Below are 18,873 nucleotides of genomic sequence, written 5' to 3' on the forward strand. Positions count from 1 at the left end.
TGTACTGTTTTGATAAGGCTAGCACAGGGCTTTTGACAGGGTAGGTCATGATCAGACCAAAAATTAGCCAACCAGGACCCTTTCCAGGGAATCAGCGCTGTTCTGTATTGTACAAAAGCCTTTGAGCTGTGAACTGAACACAGCAGCAGCTCCATGATACCAAACGAGGTGACTGGACAACAGTTCCCACCTGCTGGGCTTGGATAGTGTTAAGCTTTTTTATGTCTTGATACTCCATTGGAAAGAATTGTTAGAGACACACTAGTCCACAACGTCTGCTGAATCATTTGGATGTGCCGCAGATCTGACAGCTGTGCATGGTACTCAGACCAGGCCACAATGTACGGGAACCATTTGGAGAAACTGAAGCAACTGTAACGAGAAAGGGTATCACAGAAGTAGGAGTGGGCATTAGTTCCCTACTTTAGTCATCCAACCTGACTGATGGTGCATGTGGAATAGGAGGATGGGCTGCTCAGCCTTATGCTTGCAGAAGGACAGGTTTCTGAGTAAAGCATAGGCGTAGGAACCAAGCCATCTGGGTTCTAGTCACAGCTCTGCTCCAGTTAAAGTGGTGTGGCCTATGCCAAATCACTTAACCTTCCTGTGCCTCTATGCCCCACCCCCCTCCTCCCATGAAATAGGAACACTGATACTTCTGCTCAACCGTGCTGTGAAACTGTGTTCATTATAGCTTGTAAAACATTTTGCACTGCCAGGCCTGGAAAGTTAGCTGAGGCTCTGGCCAGTGCAATGGTGATTTCATAGAATCATAGAATATCAGGGTTGGAAGGGACCCCAGAAGGTCATCTAGTCCAACCCCCTGCTCAAAGCAGGACCAATTCCCAGTTAAATCATCCCAGCCAGGGCTTTGTCAAGCCTGACCTTAAAAACCTCTAAGGAAGGAGATTCTACCACCTCCCTAGGTAACGCATTCCAGTGTTTCACCACCCTCTTAGTGAAAAAGTTTTTCCTAATATCCAATCTAAACCTCCCCCACTGCAACTTGAGACTATTACTCCTCGTTCTGTCATCTGCTACCATTGAGAACAGTCTAGAGCCATCCTCTTTGGAACCCCCTTTCAGGTAGTTGAAAGCAGCTATCAAATCCCCCCTCATTCTTCTCTTCTGCAGGCTAAACAATCCCAGCTCCCTCAGCCTCTCCTCATAACTCATGTGTTCCAGTCCCCTAATCATTTTTGTTGCCCTTTGCTGGACTCTCTCCAATTTATCCACATCCTTCTTGAAGTGTGGGGCCCAAAACTGGACACAGTACTCCAGATGAGGCCTCACCAATGTCGAATAGAGGGGAACGATCACGTCCCTCGATCTGCTCGCTATGCCCCTACTTATACATCCCAAAATGCCATTGGCCTTCTTGGCAACAAGGGCACACTGCTGACTCATATCCAGCTTCTCGTCCACTGTCACCCCTAGGTCCTTTTCCGCAGAACTGCTGCCTAGCCATTCGGTCCCTAGTCTGTAGCTGTGCATTGGGTTCTTCCGTCCTAAGTGCAGGACCCTGCACTTATCCTTATTGAACCTCATCAGATTTCTTTTGGCCCAATCCTCCAATTTGTCTAGGTCTTTCTGTATCCTATCCCTCCCCTCCAGCGTATCTACCACTCCTCCCAGTTTAGTATCATCTGCAAATTTGCTGAGAGTGCAATCCACACCATCCTCCAGATCATTTATGAAGATATTGAACAAAACCGGCCCCAGGACCGACCCTTGGGGTACTCCACTTGATACCGGCTGCCAACTAGATATGGAGCCATTGATCACTACCCATTGAGCCCGACAATCTAGCCAGCTTTCTACCCACCTTGTAGTGCATTCATCCAGCCCATACTTCCTTAACTTGCTGACAAGAATACTGTGGGAGACCGTGTCAAAAGCTTTGCTAAAGTCAAGAAACAATACATCCACTGCTTTCCCTTCATCCACAGAACCAGTAATCTCATCATAAAAGGCAATTAGATTAGTCAGGCATGACCTTCCCTTGGTGAATCCATGCTGGCTGTTCCTGATCACTTTCCTCTCATGCAAGTGCTTCAGGATTGATTCTTTGAGGACCTGATTTCTATTTCTGATTTCTATTCAGAGATGTCATTGATTACTCTTCACTTCACAGCACAATACCCTGGAAACCACAGCTCAGGTCCAGTAAGGGACGGTTTGGTTTCTAGAGTGCCTTTTATATTGCAGGTATCCCACGGGGCAGGGACAATAACTATACCTAAACCGACTAGCCTTAACCGGCTCAGCAAAAGCTCATCCATGGCTGTGGAGTGTCTCCACACATCCATCCCCAGCCACGCTTATTTAAAATGGAAGTTTGTGTTATGGGGAGAGTGCAATAGGATCTATATCAGCTCCCTGGCAAGCCATCAGGGCCTGCCGTTTAACATCGCAGCTGAAGAACAGTGCTGCATTGGTGCTGGGCTCTCTTACACGCAGCCGGGACTTGCTGTAAGGAAGGCTGTGCTGGGTACAGGGTGAGGCAACAGAAGAAGGTGAAGGCACGTATGCCAAATAGAGTATGGGTTGCAGCCTCGTGGTAGTTGCTTTTTTCATTTTACTTTCCTCTCTTTTGACCCCAGCCTCTAACATGGTGCGTGTTAAACCAACATTCAGGATGTTACAGGGTCTATGTAACTCACGCTCCCTCCCATTACATGTTAGTAAGTGAATGTAAATCTTAGTAAGTGACGGGCATGCTACAGTTTACATTTTCTTATATTCACCTTTGCATTTGGGTCACAGAGTGCAGTCTGAGCCATGCTCCCATCACATGCATGTATTCTCTATGGTGCCAGACAACATGGGAATGTAACTTTTTGTGTCAGGGCCAGATCTGCTGCTGCTGTAAATGGGCACAGATGCATTGACTTCAACAGTGCTAGCCCCAGCTAAGGATCTGACCCTGTATATGCCATGTAGCATTTTTACAATTAAAGTGTTTTATAGGTCAGCTTTACTGACCGACCAACTACTCCTCATTTACACACATGCTAGATACTAACTAATAGGCTAAATTCTCTGAGTCCAGTGACTTCAGGGGAATTACACCAGGGATAAATTCAGCCTAGTTAGAGAAATTATTTTTTTCCTCTAAACTAACTGGCAGTTTAAGTTTTTTTGCACAAAGTCCAATAACTGGAAAAAACAAGGAGGAGGACTTGTGGCACCTTAGAGACAAACAAATTTATTTGAGCATAAGCTTCTGATCAAATAAATTGGTTAGTCTCTCAGGTGCCACATGGTCTCCTCGTTCTTTTTGCTGATACAGACTAACACGACTACCACTCTGAATCCAATAACTATGTTATTTGTCTGCAAAGCCAGTTTAAGACCATGTAATTCCAAGGAATCGCCAAGTACAGCTTGTCACACCCAAGTAAATAGAGCACTTACACGAGAATGCTCCATCTCACCACGTTGCACAAATGGTCTCTTCCTGTCTTCTTTTCCAAAGTTAATGTGCCAATATATGGCTGCTGTGGCCTTGCCTAGTCCATCTCTCCTGAAAGACAATGGACCCTGATGTCTTCAGGGCTGAGGCTGCAGAGAGCTTGAGCAAGGGCTCCCAGAAGCTCCCGCAGAGTAGTGCTCTGGGAAGGATTCCATCCACTGTAGCACGTATGCGCATTGTGTGGTCATCGGCTCCAGAACGATGAATGTCCACTACCTGTTGGGGCAGGTGGCGAAGTCTTTTCTCTGCTGCACCCTGCGGCTGTGCCTTTTGAAACGTTCACTTGCCGTGTGGCTTTGTACAGGGAGAGATTTGAGCCCTAACCATAAGGGACTTTGTACAATAGTTTGCATTGCCTCTTGTAACGTTTTTGTTTTTAGTGGTGCCTGTACCTAGTTCAGCATGGCCACCTGACCATGTTAATGTTTTAGGGTACACGATGATGTCCCCTGTGTGGCACAGGTTTAGGAATGTAAATGAAGCCAGTATTCATTCCATAACACTCCCTCTCAGCAGACGCCTTTCTGTCTCCCTTTTAGAAGCATATGGTGTATGGACAGAGACCCTTTAGGGGCATGCAGCTTTCAGAAGACGCTTACTCTGTCTCTTGCCTATGTGGGCCACATAGTTCACAGCTAAAGGGGGAGAGAGTGAACAATCCCCATGATCGCAAAACAGTTTCAAGATGGCGCAAGAGCCAAGTCTTTGACAATGTATTACATTGACAAGGTGTTACACTAGATTTCTGTTGTGCGCTGAAGGCTGAACTTGCAACTGAACTGGATAAATGGCTGTTAAACCTTAATGCAATCAGTGGGTGAACAGGGACAAGACATTTCCTTTACTTTAGACCTGCTCATGGGAACTGGCTATGAGGAATCGTTTGTCACTCAGTTGCCAGACAGTGTGATTTGGGGGGGGGGGGGGGGGAGGGAGTGGGAGAGAGGGAAGCATCAACCTGTAGAAGAGCTACTTTTTGAAAAATGGGCCAGTTTTTCCACTTCTTGACAGCACAGCCATGAAACTGGAATGCAGAATATCAGAGGCAAGTTTCTCAGACATGCCAGCGTAGGTGTTTTATAGTACCTCTATAAACTAGCCTGTCCATGTCAGCGTCTGGAAACAAGCCTAGAACGCATATTGAAGTTCAGAACATACAGGAAAGGAGGAAAAAAATCCTCTCTATGGCTCCTCGGATCAACACCACACAGTGAGTAGGACATGAAGCTTCATGGCAAGAAGCTAGACCCCATGAGGTTCTCTAACTCTCCATCTATGGCATGTTCTTCATGGTCTCCCTTTGGAAGTCGTAGGAAAGCAACACAGAAGGCATGGTAGGTGAAGGATTGGGATAGTTTCTGCAAATTGGGGTAAGATGCTGATGAGAAAGAGCCCTAATGTAGCCATTTTTTAACCTGAAGGATTCTTCCCCTTCTTTTTGGAAGCTCTACAGGATTGTCTCTAATTTTGTAGCATATGCTTTCAGGACTTTGGCCAACACCTTCTTGGCTGAGAGGTACACGATTGTCAATTGTCCCAACTCTTGCAAGAGCTGTCTGGCAACCGCCTGGCCAGGTGCAACTTAAGACGCTTCCCTCCCCTCCCCTGGAGCTCAGCATGCTACCTCTGCAGCAGATGGATAACTTGAGTCTCCCCTGCTGGGTGTCAGCTGCCATTTTGAATTCACACTCCAGCCCGAGTCTTTTAAAATAGAGAAGATGACAGCACTGCGGGGGGAAAAAGAGTGTTTATAAATTTTTATTAATTTTTTTAAAAATAACATTTTATTTCTTGGTGTGTGTACTTGTTTCCTTAGGTTAAGTAGTAGGCAGAGATAGACAATGTGAAACAGCTTTCCCTGGCGGCCTTGTGAAGCAGGACAGGAGTGTAACAGCTGGGAAAAGGGAGGCCCTAAGAACTGAAATGTTTGGCACGCTAGTGCCCATCAAATGCACACATACATTCTAACACTTGGTTTGGATTAACATCTAAAATTACTGAGCGATACAATTTCAGCACTTAAATATACAAACTGAAATCCAAGCACTTGAACACGATTCTTAACTCTAAGTTCAAAGTTATTGCACATAAGACATTTTAATATGTTTCAGGCTACACGCTGTTGCTCCTCTCTGAACTTTGTTAGTTTCTTTCATTAAGCATATAATTAAAAACAAAATGAACATGTTTTGAACACCTTCAAAATACTTATCTATTAGTGGTTTTAATATACATAGCTCTCGATTACCAGTGAGCTAATTGCCAGTTTGGAGGAGAAGAGAGAAAGAGGTGGATAAAAGGTTTAAAGCCATGGCGCTAGATTTTGTAGAGTCAGGGTAGTTCCATAGTAAAAGAGAAGTGTATGGGAAAGAGCCACAGGAAGCTTGAATGCAAAAACACAGAGAATGATCAGCCACACTTGAAAAGCCTACAGCTGAGACAGTGCCCTCTACATGCCTTAGGATTCCATCTGCCCACTTTGCATCTTCCTGGATCCCACCTCTCATTCTGTTCACCTTGACCAGAAGGCTAAGACTCCTTTCCATGTCCAGCTGCCCCACTCCTACTTTTCCAGGGGCAGGGGGTGTGTGCTACTGTGCAATGCAAGGCGCTTCCTCTGCTGCTCTGAGTCTGAGTCTGGTGCTTCCAGTGCCCTCCTAGCTCCTGCCATCTCTGGGGCTGAGAACCAGGAATGGAAGCTAGGTCTTCTGCACAGCAGTGAAGATCACTAGCCACCGGGTCAGAAGGCCAGTCATAGATATTGCAATGGCTTAGTTCACTCTTAAGAAAAAAAAAACTTTAACAAAACAAGTGTAGCTAGACATTTCCTCTCCTAACTCCCCTCCTGCCAATGACACATTGTGCTAGCACAACTGCTTATGATGTGGGCAGGTACGATGGCCGAGCTGCTTGCTAAGAAGATGGTGGTGATATCGCAGCTGATTCCTATGGGAATGGTGGTGGTGTCAATTAAACAAACAAGAATCCCAGCACATAGGTGTCGTATTTACAACCAGGAAAAATTAGAGTAGGGAGGGTATTCCTGTTGTTAAACTACCTTGTGTGCGTGTTGGCAGGGAGGTAGAGCTCTGGAAAGCAAAAGGCTGCAGATGATTTGTGTGTTTGTTCCTTTGTTTATATTTTGGCTTCTGCAGCTAAAGGAGGAGCTGACCTCTGCAGCAATATAGGCCTTGTTAGCAGAGGCAAACACCTCCAGTGGAGTCTTTCACTGCTGAACTGAATCCTAGCACAACCAGTGCAGCCTTGAGCCTGGTTGAGACCGAAGGACTCCAATGCCTTAATAACTAGCCCTAAACTCAGCGGCAAGCCCCACTGTCTCAGGGGAAGAAGGGGGCTCCACATAGCTAGAGTGCTTCGGGATTAGAAAATTGCTCCTTTGATTCAAAAACATATTTACAGGTTATTAAATGTGCACAACTGGAAGCAACTCCAGTACCAGAGATAAGCAGGCATAAAGCAAACAAAAGAGACTGGAACTGCCCCAAAAGGCAATGACAACGGGTGGGATGTAATAATGAGCTTTTAGGAATGAAAGGTCAAGCATGTGTTATGGTTTGTGAGGTGATGCTCATGGTGGAAGAAATCCAATACTAAACACAAACTCTAAGAAAAACAGAACATTTCAAGTAGCGCACTGACTGAGAAGGTCATCCCCTTCGGGAGTGGCACATTCAACTACAGTGTCCCCTCATCAGTCATGGTCAATTAGTCTTTCCTCAGAAGATCAGGAGAAATAGCTGAATAAGGGGGATAAGCGGTCTGTATTTATTAGAGAGAGATTGGGCGGAAAGGAACGTAAAGCGTTCCACACAGCAAGGTGCGTTTATTATCACAGCTGGCTACATAACAGTGTTCTCTGATGTGGTATCATTGCAAGCATATTATTTGGGTTTACTCGGACTGTAGCACATTGAGCTTCCGGTTCAGCCTTTTAGACTTAATGTCACATAAGATCTGGAATGCCCAATGTAAGCCAAGCTGGCTATCACTATTTTACCACACAGCCACACTCTCTCTCTCTGTACTGGGACACATGTTTACACTGTGCACACATGCACAGGCTTTCAAGTCACACACCCATATGCCAACAGGGCCTCACTTACAATATTAGCATCTGATGGCTGGGGGCCATTCCATCAAACTGAAATTAACATAGCTTGGTCAAATCCAGCTTCCAGTTAAGTCAGTGGCAAATCTTACATTGACGTAATGGGAATAGGATTAAGCCCGTGTGCGTGCGCGAACCAACCTTCTTAAGCCAAGAGCAGACACCCAGTTTACGGTCATGGAGGCTGCACTGAAGATAGGGGGTTGGTGGCTGTTCCGCAAGTGGGGAGATGTCTTTTCTTTCTCTGAAGGAATGTCATTTTCACATCTGTCTTCATCTTCTGTTGCACTGTGTCCCCATGCTCCTCACCAAGTTGCTTCCTATGCCTCACTAACCTAGACTTCCTGCCTTTAAATACGAGTTCTTGGGGAGCTGGTTCTTCTGTAGTAAAACCCATAGCATTGACTTTTCCAGCTCATCAGAGCTTCTCAATCGTCCAGTGACTAACAGAACATTCAAAAGTGACCAAAAATACCTCAGCCCAACCCCGATGGACACACAAACTGAACAGAAGGAAACCGTAGGTGCTTTCCAGAGAGAGCAATGACAAAAAACACTGGTACATGCATTGTTCATATTCAATAAATGCCTTGTCTCCTAGAGGGGAAGGAAAGTGCTCTACATCTTACAAAAAAACTGACCTTTCAGACTTTGTTTCCCCTTTTCTGACAGGGTGAAGGTGGCAGAATACTCCCACGAACAGGGAAAGATGCGACCTGGAGCTATGTTGTCACTAGTCCCTCATCTCATCATCTGCTACATGGAGGCTTTCTGGGACTGATAATGGAAATTGTGGCTGGAATTACACAATGGTTTCAAGAAGCTAAATGGGCAGCCTTATAGCCAGTTCTACTGGTCTAAGCAGCTCCCAGCTTTGCAAAGAGTAGAACACTGTAAGGAGTATTCTGAAGCCCACAGGACATCTCGCTTACACACACACAAAATTCTAATCAATGGACAAAACAAAGCTGCAGTCTACGTGATCACCCATTGTCATTGAACCTTCCTCTTCCCCTCCCCCACAATCCCTAATAAATGGACTGACACCACCAATACATTTCACCTGGCCCCACTAATGGGTATCATATAGCGACAGCTTTTGGGCACTACCAATCTGAGTCAGGTTCCAGCCAAGCTTTTGGGTTTTCATAGGACAGCATGTGCCTATCTGATCCTGTTAGTTCATGGCTTGTCCCGCCTGTACCAGCTGCAAGGTACGCTTTCTCCAAGATCATCAGTGGCTCTTAGCCAAGATGGTCAGGGATACACCCCATGCTCTTGAGTATCCCTAAACCTCTGACTGCCAGAAGCTGGCACTGGACAACAGCGGATGGATGGGAAGAAAGTGGGTACAGAACAGGTTTTCTTGGGCTCTTATTGTAATGAGTCTGACAATGCAGTTTGTTTTTTCATAATGCAAGGTCAAAAAGGTTATTAAAATCATTGATCAAAACTTTGCCCCATGATGAAAATGGTCTGCAAGACTAAGTGCCTGATCCTCTTTTCTGTGCCACTAGAAGATGCAGAATTAATTCACAATCAATCTGGCAAAAAACTTCAATACCCCTTTTGGTTTTAAGGTAGCTGAGCCAGCCACAGGTGCCTAAACAGTCACTGACCTACCACGAGAGCATTGCTTTCAACAGCAAGATGCAATATCCTCATAGGTTAATTTCCCCCAAGAAACAGGAATCTCAAACAGGCCCAAGGACAATTGGATCTCACCCACACTGGGTACAGCCCTGCATTTGGACCATGGCCATACAATTCTTCACCTAAACTTTAGGCAAGTGAAGGACTGCACACTAACATAGCCTGTCATTCATGGCAGTGCATGTGCTACAATGCAGACTGGGAAACGCTCCTGTGATTTTCTGAGGTGTCTGCATGTGGTGCTAAAGTCAGTGGTGAGCTAGCTCAGCAGCCAGATTCATATACCAAGGTGTTAATTACTGGTGGGTTTTTTTACTCAGTGGTTAACATGGCTGTGAATATGCATGTGGGTATTGGTATGTGTGAGCATGTGCACACTGGGGGGGGAGGGGTGCCCATGAGCTGAAATATTTATCAATACAGACCTAAAAGTGGAACAAAAACCCCCAACTGAATCAATACTGCAGACTGCTTTTTACTTTTGCTTTGCTACAGTGGTGCTTTCAGCTATATTGGGAGAATGCAGGGTGTCCCTGGGGCATTGTAAATAGCACTCCAAGCATCCACACACACATATATGCGCACACACACTTTTTCTACTATAGCAAGTTACATTCAACTGTGTTTCCTGATCATCTCATTAAGCTGCTCATCTCCTTCGAGTTTGACTGCTGTCACGCCTTGCTGCCAGCATCCCGACCAAACTGTGCTCTTCTCTGCTTCTACCATATGTAGCCTCCGTCGTCTGCCTCTCCCTCCTCTTCTTCAGCCTCTTCTCCAGCTTCCTCAGTCTCTTTCTCTTCCTCATCTTCCCATCCAACGCCACTCCCAAAATCCCCTGAGAACCCAACTATGTCATCTACAACAAGACGACAGTGCGAGTTAGGGAAATCACTTCGCTGGGAGCCCAGCGTACCTCACAACACTGCTGTAGGCTGAGAGAAGGAGCCAACTAGATTAAAACTAGCTTGGGGATGTCTACTCAAGTTGCCTGCAATGACAGTGTAGACATACCCACAGAGGAGGGTGCACAAACTCAGCCCTGCCCAGTTCTAACAATGCAACCATTCTTCCCCAGCAGTGGCCCTTCTATCCCAGCCCCAGGCCTTGACACAGGTCTCCCAGTGTACCTTTGTCCTTACCACATCCTTGCTATCCCAATCTGAGGTACTCCTCAAGCACCATCCTCTAGTCAGGGCAAACTGTGCCAAAGTGGGTAATGGTTTTACAATGTAAATGAACATCCATTAGGGACTAGGACAGGGGTGGGCAAACTTTTTGGCCTGAGGGCCACATCGCGGTTCCAAAACTGTACAGAGGGCTGGCTAGGGAAGACTGTGCCTCCCAAAACAGCCTGGCCCCCACCCCGTCTACCCCCTCCCACTTCCTGCCCCCTGACTGCCCCCTCAGAATCCCCCGCCCTATCCAACCCCCCGGCTCCCTGTCCCGACTGCCCCGACCCCTATCCACACCCCCACCCCCTGACAGGGCCCCCGGGACTCCCACGCCTATCCAACCCCCCCTGTTCCCCGTCCAGCCCCCGCCTGAACCTCCGCCCCATCCAACCACTCCCCTGCTCCCTGCCCCTTATCCAACTCCCCCGCCCCCTTACCATGCCACTCAGAGCAGCAGGACTGGCAATCACGCTGCCCGGCTGGAGCCAGCTATGCCGCTGCGCTGCCCGGCAGGAGCTCACAGACCCACCGCCCAGAGCACTGGTGGCACGGCGAGCTGAGGCTGCGGGGGAGACGGGACAGCAAGGGAGGGGCCAGGGGCTCGCCTCCGTGGCCAGGAGCTCAAGGGCCGGGCAGGATGGTCCTGCGGGCCGGATGTGGCCCCAGGCCGTAGTTTACCCACCTCTGGGCTAGGATGAGGTTTGTTTTCACTTGCTATGACTTAATCTCACATCTATTGGACTCAATGCAGGAATCAATGGAGGAGGCCCTATGGCCTGTGTTATGCAGGCCAGGCTAGGTGATCACAATGGGCCTTTGTGGCCTTAAAGATCTATGAATCTGAATCCAAATTTCCTGAGTCCTTAACATGCAGGCACAGGCTTTGGTGACCCTTTGGGTGCAGGCTTTGCAGGCATGCTTGCTCTACATGCCTCCTGTGATAGTCACTTGCCTCTTCTTGAAGCAACAGCACAGCCAGAGCTGCTCCTCTGTGATGCAATGCTCATTCATTGCCAAGTCAGGAGGACATGAATACTTCCCTCTCCTCCCTCCAGTGTCCTTACCACAGTCCGGGTTTCCACGTATCCGTGTTCCTGTCAGCTCCAGGCCAAGCTGGTCAACACACCAGCACTCCCCACTGCTCTGGTCACACTGCATCTTCCTGTAGTACCCATCCTCATCACAGCTTGGAATGAAAACACCTGGGGGAAAATGACAGGCGTCTCCAAAATTGGGTCCAGTGTGAGAACAGGAAATGTACAGTATAAAAGCTACTGCTGCATTTGAAACACGGAGATGCAATCAGCTGTTCTAAAAAGAGTTACTGAACAAACATCTCAGAAATCCAGCAACCTGCAGTGGACGCTGCCTCACAAGAAGGTGAAATACCAGGAGCATGCACAAAGGGGAAGGTCACAGACTGCATTTATCAGAAGTTCAGGGGACGAACTCATGAAGTAAGAATGTCACAGCTGCATACATCTTGTAACAAGGTCTCAGATGAGTCCAGCACTAACTCAGAGTAACACCTCATGCATCACAGTGAGAAATATCATACTGGTATTCTGAGATGAGTCACAGCTCAACTATAGGGAGGTGAAAGGGCAGAGGCAGATATCAACTCCGCTCAGAAGGAATGTGAAGGGCGAGAGAACTTCACAACCATGATTAACCAAGATTGTTAGCAATGTCAAGCCCAGAGGCCAGAAGCTGTGCCAGGACTAGATCCTGCTACAAGGGGAGAGAAGTCCATCCCATCCATCGTTAATGGGAAGTTCACATGGCTCATGACTCACCAGGTTTCTTTTTTGCTGCTTCTTGGATCTGGATCCTCTCCAGCTCCACAAGACAGGGGGGCTCTGTAATACCCAAAGCAAACAACTCTTAGAGCTAAGTGGGCATCTCAGCATACATGCCTGTTTCTATTTAGGGAGAACTCCTCCTTAAGAGGTGGCCAGGGGATTGGTGGTGAACAGGGGGTGAGGATCGCCTTAAATTGGTCAGAAGAACCAGGTTTGCTCAATCTCTGTCCTCATCCAACCCCACTCCTCCCAGCTTCCTTTATATGCTGATCAGGGAGCCTTCCCCCCTGCCCCCGGCTAGTGGAATCGAGAGCCTTGGACACAGTCAGGTTCTTAGTTAACTTCCTCTTGGTCTCACTCCCTGTTAGAATGACACAGTCTGAAACAGTGGCTCTTCTGTCAAGATCTTCCCATTCATAGAATCATAGAATATCAGGGTTGGAAGGGACCTCAGGTCATCTAGTCCAACCCCCTGCTCAAAGCAGGACCAATCTCCAATTTTTACCCCAGATCTCTAAATGGCCCCCTCAAAGATTGAACTTACAACCCTGGGTTTAGCAGACCAATACTCAAACCACTGAGCTATCCATTCATCATCAGTGCCTCAACCAGTACATTGTATAATGCGGGGCTGTCCTCATATTGGACTTCAATGGAAATGTTAGGTGGGGTGACTGTTTTCTAAGTGCATTCTGCTCTTTACTGCCCTTTATATTTATTTATAGCAGTATATATATTACTGTAGCCCCTTGTCTGACATCTGGCTGCCTCCCTGCTTTTTGACCAGAAAGTGGTCAAAAGACAAATGCTAGAGCAATGGCTACCATCACTGCCTGGGAATCACTGCATGCTGCCATCCTGAAATTCAGTTAATAGCCTGTCTGAACAGATATATTTTACACTGGGCCCTGAATGTGACCACAGCCTGGCTCTGGTGAACTGTCAGAGGAAGTGAGGAAGACAGTAAGAAAGGTAGGAGCCTTTTCTGAAAATACGCTAGAGATTTTTGTCCTGGGACCTGACAGCAGAGGCACCCCAGGTGACCTTTTCTGCTGCAATGGGACACAGTAGGAGGGGGTTTCTGTAATCTGACTTTTTAAGAAAGCCAAACCTGCTGGGGCTTTACAGAAGCAGGCAGACATTTGGTGAGGTTACTGACTATTCGATAGCCATATAGAATTGCTGACTGAGAAGCCCATACAAAACAGCGCTCTCTCTAAAGGAAATCTGGTGACGACGCACTTTCTCTCCAGAAGCAGAAGCACCATTCGGCGGTGGAGACGTGGCCATCCTTATAGGTGTCACAGGAGTTGAAGAAGGGCCGGATGCAAATCTCATACTTGTCTAGGTTGATTGCTGCGAGCTCTGTCTGGTCCAGGAAAAGGTCATTGTTTGTGTCTAGCTTGGAAAACATCCAGCCAATGGAATCCTTGCAACTGGCCACCAGGCTCTTGTCTAGTACTGTGAGCAAACCGAGGGAGTGCAGGAGAAAGACAGGGAACAGCAGAGAGAGAGGAATGAGTCAAATCAAAAGTGCTTTTATCCCCTCACCCACACCACCACCATGCACACAGGTACTGTCAGATGGCAGTGTCTCCTGGAATGGTGGGTTGTTGGCAATGGTCAAACTCACCGGCTGAATTGTGTGCATAACCACGGGATTCAGGACAGAAAATAAAAGGGAGAAAAATGAAGACTGGGGACTGTCCTGGGATAGCGGCTTTCCTTGTCAGATAGTCTGCAAAATCATTTAGGCGTTATCAGCTGAAGTGCATCTACTGCTTCTCACCCAAGAACAGCACCCCTTGCTGTGTCCTTTGTGTGTCAGAGTGAATGGCGAGCTGGCATGAGGTGCCAGACTGGGGCAAACAGGCTGCTACACACCCTTTATTTTCAGAGGCCAGGCCAATTTTGTCATGAATGCTTCCTTTTGAGGGCTGGTGAAATGCCCTGACATTGTGACAGTGCCATGACATGAGGCCATAATGCTGATGTGGCCTAAGGAACCATGACATTGGGATGGAATGGATCTCTGCTGCAGGACAAATTTATACAGGGTGAAGGAGGTCAGGAAGAACTACAGGGAGGATCACAGGGCATAAAAGTTGAGCACTGCAGCAGTGGGGAGTCTGAGTGAGTGCTTCACCCGATGAGTCCTGCCCTGTTGTGAACTGTAATCCCTGCCAGCTACACACAGATCCGCACAGCACAGAGGATTGTTAGGCTGAGTCTCTGGGCAACACTCTTCAAACCCTGCTTCCCTTTCCCTATTCACAGAGGGTACAAAGCAGCTGCCAGTTTGGCTCTCGATGGACTTCCTAGCAGCTGGAGAAAACAAACATAGCCCATGGCTCTGATAATCAGAGCTGAGGGGGGAAAGCTCACAGGAGGGAGTGGCAGAGAAGAGTCTGCCTCAAACACAGCTCCTACTGCTGATTTCATCAAACAAATTCCCCCCAGGGAGCAATCAGCTCAGAGATTTTTGTTCACTGGCATTTAAACTAACCAGATTCCTCCTGACTGAGCTCACTTCACACTCCACATGTGCTTCGGGACCAACCAGACCCCACTATGGGGACAGGGTGGGACTCCGGTTTAATAGTCACACTGAAGTGTTTGCCTTACTTGTGCTCACAGCAGTTGACAGAGCTGACTGGCCATGCAAAGACCTCTCTCATTATTCTGCCTGACCAGTGCGTATCTACCACAATAACGGCTACAACCCCAACCAGCCAGGTTTCTGCACGACCAACCTTTATTCACTCCTAAAAGTTACACAGTGGACACTTTCAGCCACTCAGAAAAGCTCTGTATGCATTAAAAACTATCATCTTTTTACCTGCATAGCAGGCCCTAGGATTGGCCATAACATGCCACTGGGATAGTCTCAAAGCCAACCAGAATGCAGCAGGTTAATAATGGCACATGCAGTAAGATTTACTCCACTGCACCAAAATCCATCAGATAAAATGGTCTGATCACCACGCATCACTGGAATCATAAAGACATTTCAACAGAACATTGTCACAGGAGATTTATATCATCATTTCATTCACTGCCGAGATGCGGCTGCCTTCAGAGTGGAATATGGGAGCTGTTTAGCAAAGCACAGCAGTACTACCCAACAGTTCAGCCTAGGATTTCAAGGATTTCAGTTCCCACTGAAACTAAAGGGAGTTCAGATAGGCAGAATGAAATTATCCAGGCTGGAATCTGACTGGGACTCCTGCACTGACATGCCTATTCCTACAAAAAGGATCTTTAATAACCACATGTGGTCAGGAACCTGCTTTGAGATCTTAAAAACAGCCACACAAGGAACCCGCTGTCCAACTAGCCCCGGGCTAGAACACTGGTCCTGCATTGACTCAAAAGGAAGGATATCAGCCCCACTTTCTGTAGCACCTAGATGTTCTATGGAGTTTTCCCTGCCAAATTCTGTCCTGATCCAACCCCGCTTACAGCGGTAGGTCTCGTAAGGTCACAGCACAAGGTTGTCCAACAACAAGGTATGGGTCCTATCTGAAAATGCACCAGCTTCATCTTGGTATTTACATAACACATTGTCCTTATCCTGGGACAACATTCTCTCCCCCTGAGATTATAAGGCAGATTCTCTGCCACCAAGTTCACTACGTGGTGAAAAGCGAATGTAAAACAGTTGGAGATTCCCCCGGATGTGTGTAGGGGGACTCTCCACCAGAATAAAGCTAGAGCAGTAAGCTCCACCATGTCTCTTGCACTGGAAACCTCTGCCCCAGTGTAAGGGGAAGGAGAAGAGTGTCAGGTAGGGAAGGGGAGTAGAGGAGTTAGGATCCATTTTGTCCAGTTCTCCATAGGTGGAAGGCCCCTGAGGGATCCTACCCCCTGCAGCTTTAACTAATGCTGGTGCAAAGCAACTGAAAATTAGGGAGCTGCAATTGGCTCCCTGATAGACTCTCTCTCCACTGTACCTAAGCAGAGCATGGGCACAGTGGAGAATCAAGCCACACACACACCTCTATGCATCTTGCACTGGAACTCATTCACCCAACCCTCCCTGCTGGATACGTCTCAGCCCTGTGGGTTTCATCAGCAGCCTGCAATCTCCCATCTTAGCGTGGCACATCTGTAGCCTCTGGGCTATCAGCTACGAGGCTCATGTCAGGGAAAGCAGCCCTGTTACTGCACCTCACTGTGCCCTGTTTCCCCATCTGCCCCCAGGACACTGACATCTACCACAAGCCCTGCCTGCCACCTCTGTCACGCAGGCCCCTCACCAAAATGCACATGACATCAGTAGGTCTAATTTGAGCTCGGCTGATCTAGATTAAGAGCATAGGTTGTGAAAAAGGTACCCAGCATGTCAAATATGTCTCATGCTGAGGGACATACGTGGCATGTCAGACAGCTGCCCTGAATGGAACGATCCACTGGAAACTCAGAACACTGTTGTCAGTGAGTGCGTCTTGCAGCACAGGACTTCCACAGCCCACCCGAAAGCCTTTTAGACACGTCAGCCAGCACACATGGGCCAGGCCTGCCCCAGATCTCATCCCCTTCTCAGTGGCAGGCCACTGGTAATTTTGCTCTTCCAGTCCAATAATCTATGCTCCCTTTGGGGAGGAGACACCACATCATTTGCATTAGACCCAATTTAGGAATAGAGGAATGGAGATCCAATACACAAGCCTTGGCCCAGCTCCTCAGCTGATGTAAATTGGAATAGCTCTGTTGAAGCCAACGGTACTACACTGATTTACACCAGCTAGGAATCTGGCCCCATGTCACCACTGGCAGCATCGGGGAATTCACCCACTGTGACTGTAGCCCTGATGCAGCTCCACTGTTGTCAGCACTGGCATAGACAAGTTGCTGGCAGACACAGGCATCGAAGCACTGGGCCATGTAGATGTGTTAGAAGCAAGGTTAGACCATGGGATGCTTCAAACACTGGGGCCGCCTGGAGTCCCATTGTCACTAGTACTCCCGCTGTCACTGTAACCAGGAGAGCTGGACTGGTGGAAGCAATGGTGGGAGATTTGGGGCAAAAAAGCCTAGTGCATGCATGCCACAGAGTGACTGGTTTAAGCCCCGAAGCAGGATGGTTAATGTCCCTTATATATTTTTATCCTGGCTAATCATAGAATATCAGGGTTGGAAGGGACCTCAGGAGGTCATCTAGTCCAACCCCCTGCTCAAAGCAGGACCAATCCCCAACTAAATCATCCCAGACAGGGCTTTGTCAAGTCTGACCTTAAACACCTCTAAGGAAGGCGATTCCACCACCTCCCTAGGTAACCCATTCCAGTGCTTCACCACCCTCCTAGTGAAAAAGTTTTTCCTAATATCCAACCTAAACCTCCCCCACAGCAATTTGAGACCATTACTCCTTGTTCTGTCTGTAATGAAACCATGGAGGAAATTCTGATTACATAGCTCAATGTCTATTCCTTGTTTGAGACCTACTAAGTTCTTCTCTTCAAAATACATTGTGGCAGTGAGTTCCACAGATTAATTAGGTGTTGTGTAAAAAAGGATGTATTTTTATCAGTTTTAAATTTGCTGCCTCCTCATTTAATTGAAGGCCTCCTTGTTCTTGAATTATGAGAAAGGTCAAAAAGTGGAGGGGAATGGGTCTAGTCTGAGAGTGGGGTTTGTTAGGATATAGATATTCAGGCCTGTCTGTAAAGGCCTGTACTTTAAGAATTTAGGCGTATTTTTATCACTTGGCTAGTTAGAGGTATAAAAGAAAGAATCAAAATCACTGTCTGCCAATGTAAGGTCCTTCTCTTACTGTGACAGTCTGGGGCCCTGTTCTTAGGCTAAGGCCTTTGGCTAAGCGACAGAGGCAGCCATAAACTGGGAAGCGACCGGTCACATCCTCACATTCCAAAGTAGTCACATGGAAAGAAGGTGCTATTGGGCTGTTAGGAATACAATCCTGTCCTGATAGTGCCTATCAGCTCCAGAGAAAGGGAAGTGCCTAGAAAATGTAAAAGAAAACTTAGTTTGATAGCATCCTGTCTGGCAAGAACTCACTTATCAATACTGGGATGTGAAATCCTCACTTCTGTATTGTCTTGCCATTATAGTTCCCACTTTGCTATTGTTTGTCTGTATAATCTCTGTCTGATTCTGTGATTGTTCCTGTCTGCTGTATAATTAATTTTGCTGGGTGTAAACTAATTAAGGTGGTGGGATATAATTGGTTACATAATCATGTTACAATATGTTAGGATTGGTTAGTTAAATTTTAGTAGAACGATTGGTTAAGGTATAGCTAAGAATATTACTGTATAAATTAGGGGCAAACAGGAAGTAAGTTGGGATTCGGAAATAAGGAAAAGGAACTTGTATTTAAGCTTGCTGGAAGTTCACCCCAATAAACATCGAATTGTTTGCACCTTCGGACTTCGGGTATTGTTGCTCTCTGTTCATGTGAGAAGGACCAGGGAAGTGGGAGAGTGAAGGAATAAGCTCTCTAACATCTTGGTGCTGGGACTTGGATACATCACATTGGATAGGTGAGTGGCAGCCTGTAAGTCCCCCTCCCCAACAGTCCACGCAGCTGCTTGGAGGGGGTATGGCGAACTCTCATGATGGTAGTTGCGGGTTCTGGCAAGCTGGGGTAACGGATTTTTTGAACAAATGGATAAG

The 18,873-nt window shown here is 47.2% G+C and overlaps 1 protein-coding gene across 1 annotated transcript in view; it reads right to left on the reverse strand.

The window, feature by feature from the left end:
* Positions 1 to 5,217: 5,217 nt before the first annotated feature.
* The window catches only part of SPOCK2 (SPARC (osteonectin), cwcv and kazal like domains proteoglycan 2), a 65,151-nt gene continuing 51,495 nt past the window's right edge, over positions 5,218 to 18,873 (reverse strand). The window contains exons 8-11 of the mRNA XM_073353609.2: positions 13,477 to 13,695; positions 12,229 to 12,291; positions 11,497 to 11,634; positions 5,218 to 10,116 (exon numbers count right to left, since the gene is read on the reverse strand). Of these exons, the coding sequence (XP_073209710.1) occupies positions 9,980 to 10,116; positions 11,497 to 11,634; positions 12,229 to 12,291; positions 13,477 to 13,695 (557 nt within the window). The 3' untranslated portion in view covers positions 5,218 to 9,979. The remainder of the gene's footprint in view (positions 10,117 to 11,496; positions 11,635 to 12,228; positions 12,292 to 13,476; positions 13,696 to 18,873) is intronic.

The sequence above is a fragment of the Lepidochelys kempii genome, chromosome 7 (assembly GCF_965140285.1).
Source record: "Lepidochelys kempii isolate rLepKem1 chromosome 7, rLepKem1.hap1, whole genome shotgun sequence".
Taxonomy (NCBI): Eukaryota; Metazoa; Chordata; order Testudines; family Cheloniidae; genus Lepidochelys; species Lepidochelys kempii.